Source organism: Phalaenopsis equestris, unplaced genomic scaffold (genome assembly GCF_001263595.1).
Source record: "Phalaenopsis equestris unplaced genomic scaffold, ASM126359v1 Scaffold000517, whole genome shotgun sequence".
NCBI classification, from domain to species: Eukaryota; Viridiplantae; Streptophyta; class Magnoliopsida; order Asparagales; family Orchidaceae; genus Phalaenopsis; species Phalaenopsis equestris.
This window is the reverse complement of record NW_018164957.1, coordinates 1,484,546-1,501,086: the sequence shown is the minus strand read 5'-3', so window position 1 is coordinate 1,501,086 and position 16,541 is coordinate 1,484,546. Positions and strand designations below refer to the sequence as shown.

Here is a 16,541-nt window from a genome sequence, read left to right as displayed (position 1 = left end):
AGAGAAGGAGTGTCTAGAGATATACAGAAGAAAGGTTGATCAGGCAAACAGGCACAGAGCTCAGCTACGGCAAGCTATTGCTGATTCTGAAGCAGAGATTGCAACCATATGTTCTGCAATGGGTGAGAGACCAGTACATTTCAGACAGGTTGGTCTATGTTTGTAAATATCTCGTGATATAATTTCGTTCCAGAAGCAAACATAAGGTTTTGTATGTAATTAGTTTAAATGATATTTAGTGAATAATAACCATGAGGCCTTGTGGATTTCCTCTGCTATTTTGCTCAGCTTGCGAAGAGAACTCTTGAATGTAGTCCTGTTTTGCATTTTTCTAGTATCTTGTTGATTTCTCTATTCTCTGGAAAGGTCTTTGAGACCAAAATTATTGCTTTCTGCTGGGAGATTCATAAATATTACTTTAATTATAACTTTTGAGTAAAAAGAATCTGCCTCAAATAATATTTTCTCAGCTCTTAGTCAAACAATAAAATTTGGGGGCATTTGCATGCAAGCCACACAATTTCTATGTATTTGTTGAAATATAAACTTGGCTTTAGTTGTTTAAATAAAACTTAATTTCTAAAAACATGTTTATCTAGAGGTTTATTCTAGAATATGTGGTAGGTATGAAATTATTGTGTGGTAGGTATGGTAGGTTTGGAATTATTGTGTGACAGATATGAAATTATTTGTAACCATTAGATTGAAATTGTAGTGACACAATTCTAGCCATTAATTTAGGAGATGTCACTAATATAAATAGGGGTAGAGTCTTTGAGTTTGTATCAATCTAAGTAAATGTATTAAATAAAAGTGAATTTTGTTCCATAAATTTTTAGCCTTTGTCATATCCTAAAAGCTTTTTTCATTCCAACAATGTGGTATCAGAGTCTAAATGTTCCTTTATAGAGCAATGACAAACGGTGACATTGTTTCCTTCTAAGTCCCGATGCTTAAGGAAAACATCTACGACAATTGGAGTATCAAGATGAAGACACTCCTTGGAGTGCATGACGTTTGGGAGGTTGTGGGTTGTGGAGAAAGACTACGATGAGCCAAGCGATGAGTTCGCTCTATCCACAACACAAAAGGATAGCTTAAGAGACTTGCGAAAGAGAGACAAAAAGACTCTCTTCCTCTTCTATCAAGCTTTAGATGAAGATGATTTTGAGAAGATCTCAAGTGCTACTTCGGCCAAGCTAGCATGGAAGAAGCTCGAGGTTTCGTATAAGAGAGAAGAGAAAGTTAAAAATGTACGACTTCAAACTTTAAGAAGTCAATTTGATGTTTTACATATAAAAGAAGACGAGTTGGTCTCCGATTACTTTTCTAGAGTTATTATCATTTCCAATCAACTAAAAAGAAATGGTGAGAAATTAGAAGATTGGCTATCATGAAAAAGATTCTTCGATCGTTAGATTTAAAATTTCATAGTATCACAACCATTATCGAAGAGACTAGAGATTTACAAGCCATGACGATAGAGCAACTTCTGGGTTCATTGCAAGCTCTTTGCAAACTTATGAGGAAAAGAAGAAGATGAATGAAGATATTGTCGAACAACTTCTCAAGACGGATCTCCAACCAACTTGAAAAGATCAAAGCTTCAACAATATTAGAAGCCAACATGAAAGAGGTAGTGGACAAGGACAAAGTCATGCTAGCAAGCAAGGATGGAGTACCAACAATACCTATGAGAAAGGAGAAAGATCTATAAGCGGACGTGGTCGAGGGCACTCAAACTCAAGGTATGATAAATCTCAAATTAAGTGCTATAATTGTAACAAGTTCGAACATTATGCTAAAGAATGTAGAACACCTAAAAACAAAGTTAATGAAAGAGTCAACTACATAGAAGAAAAGAGAGAAGAAGATGACACTCTACTTTTAGCATACAAGAAAAATAAAAGAGGTGAAGATAGTACATGGTACCTGGACACCGGTGCAAGCAACCATATGTGTGAGAGACGAAGCATGTTCGTAGAGCTTGACGAATCAGTAAGCGACAATGTGTCTTTTAGAGATGAGTCCAAGATAGAGGTGAAAGACAAATGTAACATTCTCATCCGTCAGAAAAATGTGAAGCATCAATTTATTTCTAATGTTTACTTACATCTTGAGTTTAGGGCAACTTTTGGAGAAAAGCTTTGATATTCACTTAAAAGACAATATTGGTAACTTGTAGGGGTGTAAACGAGCCGAACACGAGCTCTCAGCTCATGTTCGACTCGTTTATATTTCGAGCTCAAAAAGTATATTCGTGTTCGACTTGTTTGCTTAGCGAGCTGAACACGAGCCGTTCACGAACAAAGAGTCATTTTAACAACCCTAATCACATAGTCATAAGGTGTTAAGGATTGGGGCAAGATTTAAAATATCATTTGAATCTAATTTAATAATTTTTATTCTATTTTCTTCATTAATACTTTTAATTAATTATAAATCTTTGTAGCCTTGTAGTCAATTAAATTTTTGAAAAATACTACTCATCAATGATATATATAATTGATTAGTAGTATTTCGAGTCGAACACGAACTAATAAATATTTGTTAGTGTTTGGCTCGTTAACTTAGCGAACGAGCCGAACACGAGCTGTTCGCGAACAACGAGCCATTTTGACAGCCCTAGTAACTTGCTTGCTAAGGTGTCAATGTCTAAGAATAGAATGTTCTCACTCAACATTCAAAATGATATTGCCAAATATATGAAGACCTATAATAAAGATACTTCTTGGCTCTGATATCTTCGATTTAGGCATCTCAATTTTGGAGGACTCGAATTACTTTCAAAGAAAGAGATGATAAGAGGATTACCTTACATCAACCACCCTGATCAATTATGTGAAGGATGTTTACTCGGAAAGCACTTCAAGAAAAGCTTTCCATGGGAGTCAAGTTCAAGAGCCCATTCAAGAGCCCAAAAGCCTCTTGAACCATACATATAAATGTCTGCGGTCTAATAAATCCAAGCTCACTCGGTAAGAGCAACTATTTTATTCTCTTCATAAATGATTTTTCACCAAAAATTTGGGTATATTTCTTAAAAAAAAAATCAGATGTTTTTGGAATATTCAAAAAGTTTAAGGTAGATGTAAAGAAAGAGAGTGGTCTCAAGATAAAAGCTATGCGATCTGATCGAGGAGGAGTATTCACTTCAAAAGAATTTCAAGAATTATATTAAGTCAACGGAATACGTCGACTTCTAACTGTTCTAAGATCCCTCCAACAAAATGGAGTAGCGGAAAGGAAGAATAAAACCATCCTCAACATAACAAGGAGCATGTTAAAAAGCAAGAGATTGCCGAAGGAGTTTTAGGCAGAAGCAGTTGCATTTGCTGTTTACCAACAAGAAGTGTGTTGGAAAAAACACCACAAGAAACATGGAGTGGAAGGAAGCCCGACATCTCTCATCTACCAGTTTTTGGATGCATAACTCATGTACACATACCCGACGAGAAAAGAAGTAAGCTGGATGTCAAGAGCGAGAAGTTCATTTTCATTGGTTACGACAACAACTCAAAATGCTACAAGCTATACAATCCAAATAAAAGGAAGACAACCATCAACAGAGATGTCATATTCGATGAAGAAGGAGAATGAGACATGAGACTACATGATGAGGACTACAACTTTTTCCCATACTTTCAAGAAGAAGACGTAGAGCAGCCAAAAATCGAGCAAGCAAAAGAAAAGCCTACTACTCCACAAACAACATTGACTACAAGTACTCAAAGTGACTCATCGTCATCAACTTCAAGAGAAAATTCAAGTGAAAGAGTACCACACTTCAGAAGATTACAAGATCTTTATGATGTAACTATGAATCAAGATAATCTTACTCTTTTTTGTTTCTTTGCCGACTGTGAAATCATGAATTTCCAAGAAGCCTTACAAAACAAGAAGTGGAAAGATAGAATGAATGAAGAAATCAAGGCAATCGAGAAGAACGACCCATGGGAGCTAGTTTCACTTCCTAAAGGGCATAAGACAATTGATGTGAAAAGAAAAGCCTACTACTCCACAAACAACATTGACTACAAGTACTCAAAGTGACTCATCGTCATCAACTTCAAGAGAAAATTCAAGTGAAAGAGTACCACACTTCAGAAGATTACAAGATCTTTATGATGTAACTATGAATCAAGATAATCTTACTCTTTTTTGTTTCTTTGCCGACTGTGAAATCATGAATTTCCAAGAAGCCTTACAAAACAAGAAGTGGAAAGATAGAATGAATGAAGAAATCAAGGCAATCGAGAAGAACGACTCATGGGAGCTAGTTTCACTTCCTAAAGAGCATAAGACAATTGATGTGAAGTGGGAGTACAAAGCAAAAAAAAATTCCAAAGGAGAAATTGAAAGATACAATGCAAGATTGGTGGCAAAGGCTACAGTCAAAGAGTAGACATCGACTATGATGAGGTATTTGCCCCTATTGCTCGATTAAAAACTATTAGACTAATCATTTCCTTGGCAGCTCAAAAAAAGTGGAGAATACATCAATGGATGTAAAATCAGTTTTCTTGAATGAAAACTTGAAGAAAAAAGTCTACATTCAGCAGCCACCAGGATATGAAGTCAAAGGGCAAGAGGACAATGTCCTAAAGCTAAAAAAAGCTCTTTACGGGCTGAAGCAAGCACCAAGAGCATGTAATAGCCGAATAGACAAGTATCTGCAAGAGAAAGACTTCATGAAGTGTCCTTATGAGTTTGCTCTTTACATCAAGAATGAGCATGAAAATGTCTTGATTTTTTGTTTGTATGTCGATGACTTGATCTTCACCGAAAACAATCCAAACATGTTTGAAAAGTTTAAATAAGCGATGACAAATAAGTTTGAAATGACAGATATTGGGCTCATGACATACTACCTTGGCATTGAAGTCAAACAAATGGAATATGAGATTTTCATATCTCAAGAAGGTTATGCATGGGAGATATTGAAGAAGTTCAAGATGGATAATAGCCGACCTATAAAAATCCTGTAGAATGTGGAGGCAAACTATCAAAATATGATGAGGAAAAATAAATTGATCCAACGGTTTTCAAAAATTTGGTTGGAAGTTTGCGCTACTTGACATGCACAAGGCCTGATATTCTTTATGCTGTTGGATTTGTCAGTTGCTACATGGAGATTCCAACTGCTACCCACCTGAAAACCGCTAAAAGAATTATGCGCTATATCAAAGATACAATTGATTTTGGCTTATTTTACTCATCATCCAACAATTTCAAGCTTGTAAGATATAGTGAAAGTGATTGGGCTGGAGACATGGATGATAGAAAGAGCACTACAGGGTTCGTGTTCTTAATAAGAGACAATGTTTTCACTTGGATGTCAAAGAAACAACTAATTGTCACTCTTTCTACTTGCGAAGTAGAGTGCGTGGCTACAACTTCATGTGTTTGTCATGCAATTTGGCTTCGAAACCTATTAAAGGAGTTAAGTTTACCACAAGAAGACGATCAAGATTTGTATCGATAACAAATCTGTAATAGCGCTAACAAAGAATTCAGTTTTCCACGATAGAAGCAAGCACATTGATATGTGCCATCACTACATCAGAGAATGCATCAAAAGTAAAGATATACAATTGCAGTACGTGAAGTCTCAAGATCAAGTTGCAGATATTTTTACCAAGCCGCTCAAGAGTGAAGACTTTATTAAAATGAGAAGTTTAAAAGGGGGTGTTGAAATATAAACTTGATTTTAGTTATTTAAATAAAACCTAATTTCTAGAAACATGTCTCATCTAGAAACTTATTCTAGAATATGTAGTAGGTATGAAATTATTGTGCGATAGGTGTGGTAGGTGTGGTAGATGTGAAATTATTGTGTGGTAGGTATAAAATTATTTATAACAATTAAATTGAAATTGTAATGACACAATCATAGTCATTAATTTAGGAGGTGTCACTAGTATAAATAGTAGTGAAGTCTTTGAGTTTGTATCAAGTTAAGTAAAGTTGATAAATAAAAGTGAATCTTTTTTCATGAATTTTTAACCTTTTTCATATCCGAAAAGCTTCTCCATTCCAACAGTATTTATATATAAAACACCTAAACTTTATTTTTTACATTTATAACAGCCAAATCTTCATATCATATCAAAAGTACCACTATTTAACTTTTAATAAGTGAAACACATCTTTTCATACATAGATAAGTTGGCATATATGTAAAAATTGAAGTTTAGGTAATTAATGGTTATTTATTTAAATAAATAAGAATTAGTGGTATGCAAGTAAATCTTCCTAAAACTTGTATGATCTTGATATTTCTTACGATGAAAGTGCCGCCAGAATGGCAGAAGCATGAAAGAAGAGCTTAAGGTCATCACTCAGCAATTAGAAGATTTGCGAGAAAGAAGGGATGAAAGATTGAGTCAGTTTCTTGAACTAAGGGAGCAAATACTGCGCGTTTCAACTAAAATTAGTCCTCAACATGGCCTTGAGATAGTTGTGGATGAATCTGATCTCTCCATGAGAGAGCTAGAAGGTCTTCATAGACGGTTAGAAATGCTCCGTAAAGAAAAGGTAACAATTTTTGCATTTCAGACATTAGTAACTAGTTCTTGTTATATTTTTTGTATATTATTTTCCACCATTTTTACACAGAATGATCGCTTAAGGAAGGTGCTCGACCACTTGAACAATCTGAAATCCTTATGTTCAGTGCTGGATATAGATTTCGAGCAGACAACTAGTGCAGTCCATCCTAGTTTAGATGGACCTGATGAATCAAAAAATGTCAGCAGCGATACAATTGAGAGGCTCACACAAACTATTCAGAGACTGCGGGAGGTGAAATTACAGAGAATGCGCAAGGTAATTTATCTTTTTTACAACTTTTATAGTTATTTCTTTTCTTTACTTGCTTAAAGTCAGAAATATGACAGCTTCAAGATCTTGCAACTGCAATGGTGGAGATGTGGTATTTGATGGACACTCCAATTGAAGAGCAGCAGCAGTTCCAGGAGCTTACATGTAATATAGCTGCTTCAGAGCATGAAATAACAGAACCCAACTCCCTTTCATTGAAATTCATCAATCATGTGAGTCCTTAATTGAAAATGCTCATTGTCTAAATTTCATTTCTGTAACTATGCTTGGGCTTTATGAAATGAGTTAAAGAATCCTTTTTTTTTGGCAGGTGGAAGCCGAAGTAGCAAGGCTTGAAAAGCTCAAAGCGAGTAAGATGAAGCACTTGGTTTTGAAAAAGAAGATTGAGTTGGATGAGCTATGCCGACGCACCCATCTTGTCGCAGAAACTGATAGTTTTGCAGAAGCTGGAATCAAGGCTATTGAGAATGGTACACATATTTTAATTTCAACTAAAAAAATATCTACTTTATTCATCAGATATTTGACTTTCTTTCCACTGAGCCCTCCTGTTGCAGAATCTCTTGATCCCTCTCTAGTTCTGGAACAGATCGAGGCTCAAATTTCAATTGTGAAAGAGGAAGCCTTCAGCAGGAAAGAGATTCTTGAGAGAGTCGTTGCTGCGTGTGAGGAAGAGTCCTGGCTGGAAGAGTATAACAGGGTTCTCTGTCTCTTCCACTCAGATCATAGATTTCTTGCTTCTGGACACAACATACTAATTGATTTAGACTTCACCAGGATGAAAATCGTTATAACGCTGGAAGAGGAACTCACCTTATGCTCAAGCGCGCCGAGAAAGCCCGTGTTGCTGTCAGCAAAATTCCAGGTTTACTATTCGAAATAAGGGTGTAATTGAGCCAAGCCCATTCTTGAGCTGGCTTGGGCTCAGTTCGATAAGTGCTTGTCAACTTAGCATGATTAGCTAAGAAGCTAAGCGCAAGCCGGCCTCAACTTGACTCGTTAACTCATGAGCTTGTTGCACTTAAAAATAGAGAAATTTAAAAACCTAGCACGCAATTATTTTGTATTTACTTTTCTTACATATGAAATTTCATATTTCAATAAATAACAATTTTGGTATTTTAACCTTTGAATGAAAATATGTTTTCTTACTTCTAAAAAGTGGTATTAGTACTATTTTTTATGTGATATTAAAAATTGAATGTTGGGGGTGTAACATGAATGCCTAGATGTGACATGTAAATATATTACAATTGTATGCTAAGTGCCCCTAAAAAATAATTAATATAAAACATATATATGCTATGTAAGTGCCCCTAAAAAATAATTAATATAAAACATATTCAAAAGATATTGAAATTTAAGAATTTATCTTTAGATTATAAAATTTGTTAAAGAAATGATAGTTTATATTTAATATCAAGTGATTTTCTATTAAATTTCTCCTGAATGCTTATGAGTTGGCTCAAATTCGTAAAATTAAGCTTGAACTCGAGCTCGATTAATTAATCAAGTTTCAGCTCAAGCTCTAGCCACCAGCTCTATTTGATGGTGGCTCGAGCTTGACTCAACTCATTTACACCTCTATCCATATTCCCAGGATGATTTTAAGTCAATTTCACTTGCCTTTTCTCACCCTTTAATGATTATTTTCTGTTGCATCTTGAGCAGGGATTGTGGAGGCCTTGACAAACAAAATCATGTCATGGGAGAACGAGAGAGGGACTGAATTCATCTATGATGGCGTGAGTACTCTTCTGTCTAAGACTATTCTATTTCTACGCATGATTTCCATATTTTTGTAAGAAGATTTTCTGTTTCTTTAAACTCGGGAGCAAAATCAAAATATTGCAGTCCAGCCTTCTGTCCATGCTGGAAGAATACAACATCCTGAGGCAAGAGAAAGAGCATGAAAGAAAGAGACTGAGGGTAGGATAACTCCTCTATATTCTATCAAATTAGCAGATATCTTGAATAGTCTTCAAAATAAATTGTTCGTTTCAGGATCAGAGAAGGCTTCAAGGTCAGCTTTTGGCCGAGCAAGAAGTCATGTTTGGATCAAAACCAAATCTCTCTAAGTCTCATTCTGCAAAGAAGTTGACTGGAGCTGGAACTGGAACTGGAACTGGAACTGGAGGACCTACTAAAAGGCTATCGATCGGTGGGGCCACATTGCAGTCTCCAAGATTGGATTCGCATCCTTCATTCAAGTCCCCTTCCTCGGCAAAGAAGCAGAATTCTATTTTTGGAGGTTGGGCTAAATACCTATCTATTTGGTCCCCTTATATTTGCTAGATATAGCGTTATTGTTATTGGCATATATAAATTGCTCCAACCTATGGGTAAAAGAAATGACAAAAAAGTAACTAATGGTAAGGAAATGACAATAAAACATAGGGATGATTACATGCATAGCACTTGACACTGTTATTTACAAGCACCCATGTCATTTTTTTAAACTATCGAATAGGTGGATTTATGCGTGTCATGATAAAAATATTGGGTTTGAGTTTATTATGAATTTTGATATTTGGGCAATAAGTTGACAAAAAGATGAAAGAGGGTGTTAGTTTTGTAAATAACGAATCTTGATTATCCTAATATTGCATATTATTGAATACTTTTTGGACGGTAGGTATTGTATCATTCTAGACTCACATAGCCTGGGGAAGACGTGTGAAGGGAGTGGTGGAAGAGGATTGATGCATGCTCTTCAAATTATAGCCTCCGTTTTATGAAAGCATTGGTAGGAGAGAATCCATATGTCCCCTAAATTCACGCGAGTATATAACCCAAGATGGCATACCCCTCCTTCATAGGATTATGAAGAGAAATAAAATTAATCAATATTTGTATCCGATAGCTTAGAGGATATGACCATTAGCACTTTGGCAAGCGAGGTCGACAAACCACTTCGACAAGTAAAACCGACAACTGTCGATGACAATTGACACATTGGTTGGCGAGATCAATAATTCAATCCAACAATCAATAAGTGGTTGTTGGGTCTCGGAAAAGATAGGATTTCTAGGCCCGTAAAACCTACTAACATATATATCAGCCCCAAAAGTCATTTATTGGTATAAATTTAGTTTTTCGATTCTCTTGAGCCTTCGATAAGTTACTAAGAGAAGAATAAGCAAATGAAGATTATGAGTTCCTTTTGACCATTGAAAAAAATTTATGTTTGTCATGCTCAGAGCTCAGCCAGAGCGTGGCGAAGTGCCAAAAATAATTTGATTCAAATTTTGACTTCCTTTCACCTGGGGGCATTTTAGCTACCCTTGCATGGAGTAGTCACTTAAACATACTATTGAATTCGAACTGTCCTTTGCCCTTGAGCACTTTGGATACACATACAATAATGAATAGTCAAATGAACTTTCCAGTTTGTGGAGACTGATTCTCACCTGGAGTCCTAATTAGCTTTCATGTAGAGAGGAGTCGTTTGAACTTATTAATTTTGCCAAATGAGATATCGAGATCTTTTGCGCCTAAATTGAGAGGCCAATTACATCAACCAGTCGAGCAACGACATGTCCGAGAGAAGTGTAATGTGATGGAATACGATTTTTAGGTGATCATAATGCTTCATTTTTCGATGGATAAATAAAGTTCAAGACTCCCCTATGTCCGTAGTGTTGCTAGGTCATACATCTTGTAACTTCTTTTTTTGTCAGAGACTAACCGTAACATGATTTGAAATAAAGTGCACGTATAAGTATCAAGTGCCCGTTGGAGATGTCGTTATGCTGTCAAGGAAAAAATAGCAAGAGTTTTTAAAGATTAATGTATTTTTGGTAATTATTAAGTCTTTTCAATCCTTAACTCCCTGTTGGCTAAAAAAATGTTGCATGAATATGATGAGATATATCACTTCGGTCCCATCTCCGAGGAAGCTTTTCCTCACTTGCTCTTTGTTCGGATCGTTCTTTTTCATCTGTTTTTATTGAAGATATCCCAATGAAGAAATTGAGAATCCCAGAGAAAAAATTAATGGTGGCTTGAAGATATTCTTGAGTTGGACCCAATTCCGAGCGGCACGAAAGTTGTCACTCGAGACATCTCAGTGATGGTGCCTTATCGGGTCCCTCGTCGTCGGGACAAATTACCTTCAATCTGGATGCTACAGTTGTTCACATGTCTGATTTGTTGAGCAAGTGAAACGGGTCTATCCTCGCAGCACTTACAGAGCTTAGTTCTTGCGATAAGGACATGATTTCCTATTTCTGTAGAGGCCAATTAACTTGGCATGTCATGTTTTGATCAATAACTTTTAAATGTTCTTCTTTGCTCCTATACAAATTTGTCTGTATATCAACAACTTAACCTGGAGATGCCCCCAACCGATCCCCATGGGACAGTAGAAGGAGTTCCTGTGGAGCAAACACGGGAAGAAGAGACCTAGATAATCTGGCGATGACCTGCCGTTTTAGCGTGTCTTGATAGATCCTTTTCTTCCTTGTCCAGTATGATCGTTTGCTACTTGTAGAGATCAATGCTCAAGAAGATGCCCCTCATTCTAAGCAAGGCGATGCCGACGATGTATACTGCTCTCGTCGGAACAGGCACATTGCTTGCATCTTCGATGTGTGCATTGCATTGCCTCTGGTTGTTTGTGTCTGAAGCTATGAATTCCTTCAATTTTCCTGTTCGGATCATCTCTTCAATCAGATTCTGAAGGTTTTGGATTCTCCTCCGTGTCATGCCTGTGATATCTGTTGCAAACATAATATTTGTTTGGGCCACGCAAATTTTTTGGAGAAAACTTTATTTTGAATGGCTTCAAAAATCTTAACCAATGATTACTCTAAGTGGGGTGACTTCAGATGGAGGAAACCAAGGTGGTTCCAACCTACTTTCTGGCCTTCTCCCGATCAGTCTTTGGTCTGGAAGTTCTTGCTCCGGTTGGTGAATTCGTCTTCCAAGGCCTTTCAAGAATCCCTAAGGGTGAATTGATCTCATCGCCTACTGCAGCCTCTAGGATGTTTCAAAATCTATTTTCTGGTTCCTTAGTTCTGGATGAACTTGGTAAAGAGTTGTATTCTTCAGCTAAAATATTGTTGTTAGCCAACTCCAAAAGCTCAGCTAGAGTCCTCAATTTCTCTAGACCAAGAACATATCTGAATGGGAACTCACGCAGGCTTGCATGGGCAATGAAGGATTCCAGATCTTTCCTATCAATCATCTCCTGCTGGAATTTGGTGATGAGCCTTTCTGAAGGCTCCCGCTTGATCTTCAAAAGAGCCTGAGAGTACTTATGTGGCTTCTGGGCGCTAAAAAACTATGCTATGAACATTTTGGAATTTGGTGATGAGCCTTTCTGAAGGCTCCCGACTGATCTTCAAAAGAGCCTGAGAGTACTTATGCGGCTTCTGGGCGCTAAAAAACTATGCTATGAACATTCTCTTAAACTCATAGAAAGAGGTGATGAATACTGAAGGTAAGTTGTTAAACCAACTTAGAATTGATTCTTCTAATGTCATAAAGAATAACTATTACTTTAAGGCGTCGTTTACAAGTAGCAGACATATAACTGACTCAAATGAAGCTACATGATTGGTTGAGCCAGTTTTCCTTTCATAAGAATCCAGAGATGGAATCTTAAATTTCTGTGGCACTTCAGCCTCCACCATTTCTCTTGAAAAAGCATTTTCTAACAGCGTCCGCTTTTCTTCTTGTGCCTCCATTTATCTACTTCTTCAACTGAAGAGTCAGGAAGTTCTTCTCCGGGAACGTACAACTCATCATCTTTTTCCTCTTCTTCCTCCAGCGTTGAGGAGAGAGCTCTTCTCAGCCTAGTCATTGGTAGACGATCCTACGTGCATTCGAACATGGGTTTTGGAGTGAGACTTGGAGGTTTCTTGTCTTGCTTTGTGTATCTCCGTTTTCATCTTCTCTTTTAACTCATTAATCTGCTAAATTAATAACTCTGGTGAGTTCATTGTTTTTTTTCGTTCTCTTTCGTACTTCAAATATGAACACTCACATCAAACCTTTTAGAATGTTGAAGTTTTTTAGGATGTTGGGTCTCATATTGTTCATGGGATCACACATCCTAGGAATGACATGTGAGAGGAGAGGTGGAAGATGATGGATGCATGCTCTCCAGGCTATAGCTTTTGGTTTACAAAAGAGATGGAATGAGAGGATCCGAATCTCCTCTGAAGGCGAGGGAGTGCCTTCATATATAAACTCTAAATAGCTCCCTCCATGTTCATAGGATTACAAAGAGAATGAATATCAAACATTTTTTTACTGTACTAAGTTTTTCCACAAAGAAGTTGTGATGTGGGTGTTAGATGGCTCATAAATGGATATGAATGTATCTTCGTTCTTTAACTATGCTTCAAACTTCGACTGTTGGTTGATCCTAAGGATTAGTCGTTGGCCAAACTTAGTGGAGTGATTGGGTAGCTCAATCCTGCAGCTTGGAGGATATTACCATTAGCACTTTAGTTGACAAGGTCAGCAAACCACCTTGTAGGTCAATCAACAACTAATATATGACAACACTTTGACAGGTGAGATTAACACGTCAATCTAGCAATCGACGCGTGACATCTGAGTTCCGGAAAAGATAGTTTTTCTTGACGCGCAAGGCCTACTAACATATTTATCGACCAAAAAGCCATATAAATAAATAAATATATATATATATATAGAGAGAGAGAAAAAGCTAAAGTTTCAAAATGGTCACTTAACTGCTTAAATGATTACATTTTAGTCCCTGATTTTATAAAAGTGTCATATGTGTCGCTAAACCTTTTAAATAAAGGTTAAAATAGTACTACACTTAAAAGGCTCTATGAACTAAATTGACATTTTATAAAATTTAGGACTAAAATAGCCCATTATAAAAAACCAAGAGACGATTTTAAGACTTATCTATATATTTTAAGTGATAGTGAACACTGCTCATACAGATAACACTCCTATCAAGATAACATTGAATCAAGCAACTTCTTAATTAGAATTTGCTTAATACCTTCAAACATTAGTAAAATCTTGAAAACAACACACACACACACACACACACACACACACATTTTTTATTATACTTGAAAATATATTAATAATTTTAAAGCGGACTTGTTTTCAGGCATGGGAGACCCAGAATTTCAATCTTCTGTACCTGATGCGCCTGAGACCCCGCGGAAGCCCTTTACGCCCATAAGTCTGGGACACACCATTCCGTCAACAACCCCACGTATAAAGACAATGAAAGCCGAAGAGGAAAACAAGATTTCTATGGTTTGTTCGCCAGTCTCTGCTCTCAAATCTCCCAGTGCGGCGTCTACACCTAAACAGAAGACCACGAAGCTTAACCCACCTGAGTTTCCCCAAGAGGCTGCAGCAGCAGCTAAAATAGAGCTACAGGACACCGAGATATCTTTTGAAGAACGCAGGCTGGCATTGCTTCTGAAAGGTTAGGATTGGGTAAGCCAAGAGTAGATATTTCTTCACAATATTCTCGCCATTTTATAGTTCGACTGCTAGATTTCTTTCTTTCTTTTCTTGTTTTTTTGAGTTATACAGGCAACGAAAATGATGATTACATTTCATGTTGTTAGAGAATTTATGGAGAATAGAGAAGAAATGTGCAGAGATCTGGTATACGCAGAGTTAAAGGTACAACGAAATCCTGTTTATGCTGTGCGCGCATGGCAAGGTTTGATGCGCAACAGAGAATGATTCATTTATAATACTAATTAATAGATGGAATAACTATTTTATATATATATATATATATATATATATATGTAGTATATATATATATGTATATATATGTATATATATATATATGTATATATATAGGAATGCGCCCAGGTTTAGGTTTAGGGACTATTTGGTAATGAATTTAGTAAATTCTGTAAATCCGAATTTTTTAAATCTAATTTACTAAATTCTGCCAATGCGGTAAATTTGGGATTTATGATAAAACTGAGAATGAACTGGGAAGAAACTAAATTTATTCAAGATTTAAAAATTGCCTTTTTTTTTCTGTCTGATAAGATTTAAGTTATATTCAATTTAAATATATTATCAGATAACCCCTTAGATAGATGGCTTCTGAGCCATCTTAATAAGCCAAATTTCAGCTAATTCCAACTCGATTATCGGCGCGTTCAAAGTTGTTAAAGTGCAATGCATTTATAAATAAGGAAATTTACATATGCTGCACACAATTCTTTCTATTTACATACATTGAACTTTGGTGTTACAAACATATGCATTAAAAGGTATATTTCACTTCTAAAAATTAATAATACAGTTTCATGCATGCTAGAAGATTTGTGTGTTGGTAGAGTAATAAATTAGCGTCCCAACGTAGTACGAGATCTTACACAAATATATAAAAGAATAGTACTCGCATGAAACACCATAATTAAAAAAAATCTTGGAAAAGAAAAACAACCACAGGGTCTGATCCAGTCGAAGTAATCCACTAAGGAATTGTAAGTACATAGACCCACTATCCTCTTAGATTGGAGAAGATTGAATTACAATGTTGAATTGCAGTGGTAATCCAACAATAATAGTTGTAACTAGTGGTGAATGTCGTAGTCAATTTTTATAGATATTGTTGTTCATTGTGAATGTTGTAGACATTGGTTGTAGCGCCAGCTTATCGTAGATGTCATATTTAAAATTTGTGATAGTAGGTGGTAGCTTCAAGGCTGTTGGTTGGGCAAAGCAACCGTAATAGGGACCTCCGATAGTGTTCGTAGGCCGCACAAACCAGAGTTAGAAACTGCATGAGCTGTAAGCAACATATGATGTAGTTTTTCATATTAGCAGAAGCAGGGAACTGTACTAATATTCGTAGGCCGCAAAAACTGGAGTCGGTAGCTGCATGAGCTATAAGCCAGGTAGATTGTAGTTGGTCACCTAGGTTGTAGTTTGTCACATAGCCCTGAGATAGGAGTTACATGAGTTGTGGACCTTGTAGGCCATAATTGGTCAAATAGGTTGTAGTAATGTTTGTAGGTCGCATAAGCTGCAGTTGCGGGTTGCATGAGTTGTGGATCAAGTAGGTCGTAGTTGGTCACATAAGTAATAACAGAGAGATGCAGTAATGCCAGTAGGCCGCATAGGCCATAATTGAGAGATGTACGTGTCGTGGGCCAAGTAGGCCGTAGTTGGTCACATAAGCCATAACAGGAAGCTTTATCAATTTTGGTAGGCCGCAGAGACCAGAGTAAGAAACTGCACGAGCTGTGGACCACATAGGTCGTAGTTGGTCACATAGACCATAGTGGTGTACTTTGATAATGTTTGTTTGTTGCAGAAGCTAGAGTATTGTACCACGTAGGCCGTAGCAGGAAGTTATAGTAATGTCCGTAGGTCACATAGATCGAAGTTAGGAGCTGCATAAGTTATGAACCATGTAGGTCGTAGTTGGTCACATTGGTTGTGGCGGTGAGTTGAATTAGCTTCAGTTGGCCTCCAAGGCCATATTAAGGGCTTGTGGTTGCAGTGAATGACATAAACCATAGGTTGTAATGGAGACCTATGAGCGGATAACTTGGAGTTTGGAAAACGTCACCATATTTTGAGAACGACTGTTGTACGTAGTTATTGCAGTGGAGTTACACCGTACAGTCGGCACTATTTTTGGTGTGGGGTTTGCCCGTAAGAAGCTGTCGGTCATCGGAATTGAAATCCCATTGCCCGCTTCGGAAGGACGTTTTTTT

The 16,541-nt window shown here is 36.8% G+C and overlaps 1 protein-coding gene across 1 annotated transcript in view; it reads left to right on the top strand.

Moving 5' to 3' along the window:
• LOC110028614 (65-kDa microtubule-associated protein 9-like) overlaps positions 1 to 14,525 on the top strand; it is a 16,526-nt gene extending 2,001 nt beyond the window's left edge. The window contains exons 4-15 of the mRNA XM_020730531.1: positions 8 to 148; positions 6,295 to 6,537; positions 6,619 to 6,828; positions 6,900 to 7,055; positions 7,154 to 7,313; positions 7,401 to 7,543; positions 7,621 to 7,708; positions 8,515 to 8,588; positions 8,698 to 8,772; positions 8,848 to 9,094; positions 13,946 to 14,272; positions 14,383 to 14,525. Of these exons, the coding sequence (XP_020586190.1) occupies positions 8 to 148; positions 6,295 to 6,537; positions 6,619 to 6,828; positions 6,900 to 7,055; positions 7,154 to 7,313; positions 7,401 to 7,543; positions 7,621 to 7,708; positions 8,515 to 8,588; positions 8,698 to 8,772; positions 8,848 to 9,094; positions 13,946 to 14,272; positions 14,383 to 14,417 (1,899 nt within the window). The 3' untranslated portion in view covers positions 14,418 to 14,525. The remainder of the gene's footprint in view (positions 1 to 7; positions 149 to 6,294; positions 6,538 to 6,618; positions 6,829 to 6,899; positions 7,056 to 7,153; positions 7,314 to 7,400; positions 7,544 to 7,620; positions 7,709 to 8,514; positions 8,589 to 8,697; positions 8,773 to 8,847; positions 9,095 to 13,945; positions 14,273 to 14,382) is intronic.
• Positions 14,526 to 16,541: the final 2,016 nt, after the last annotated feature.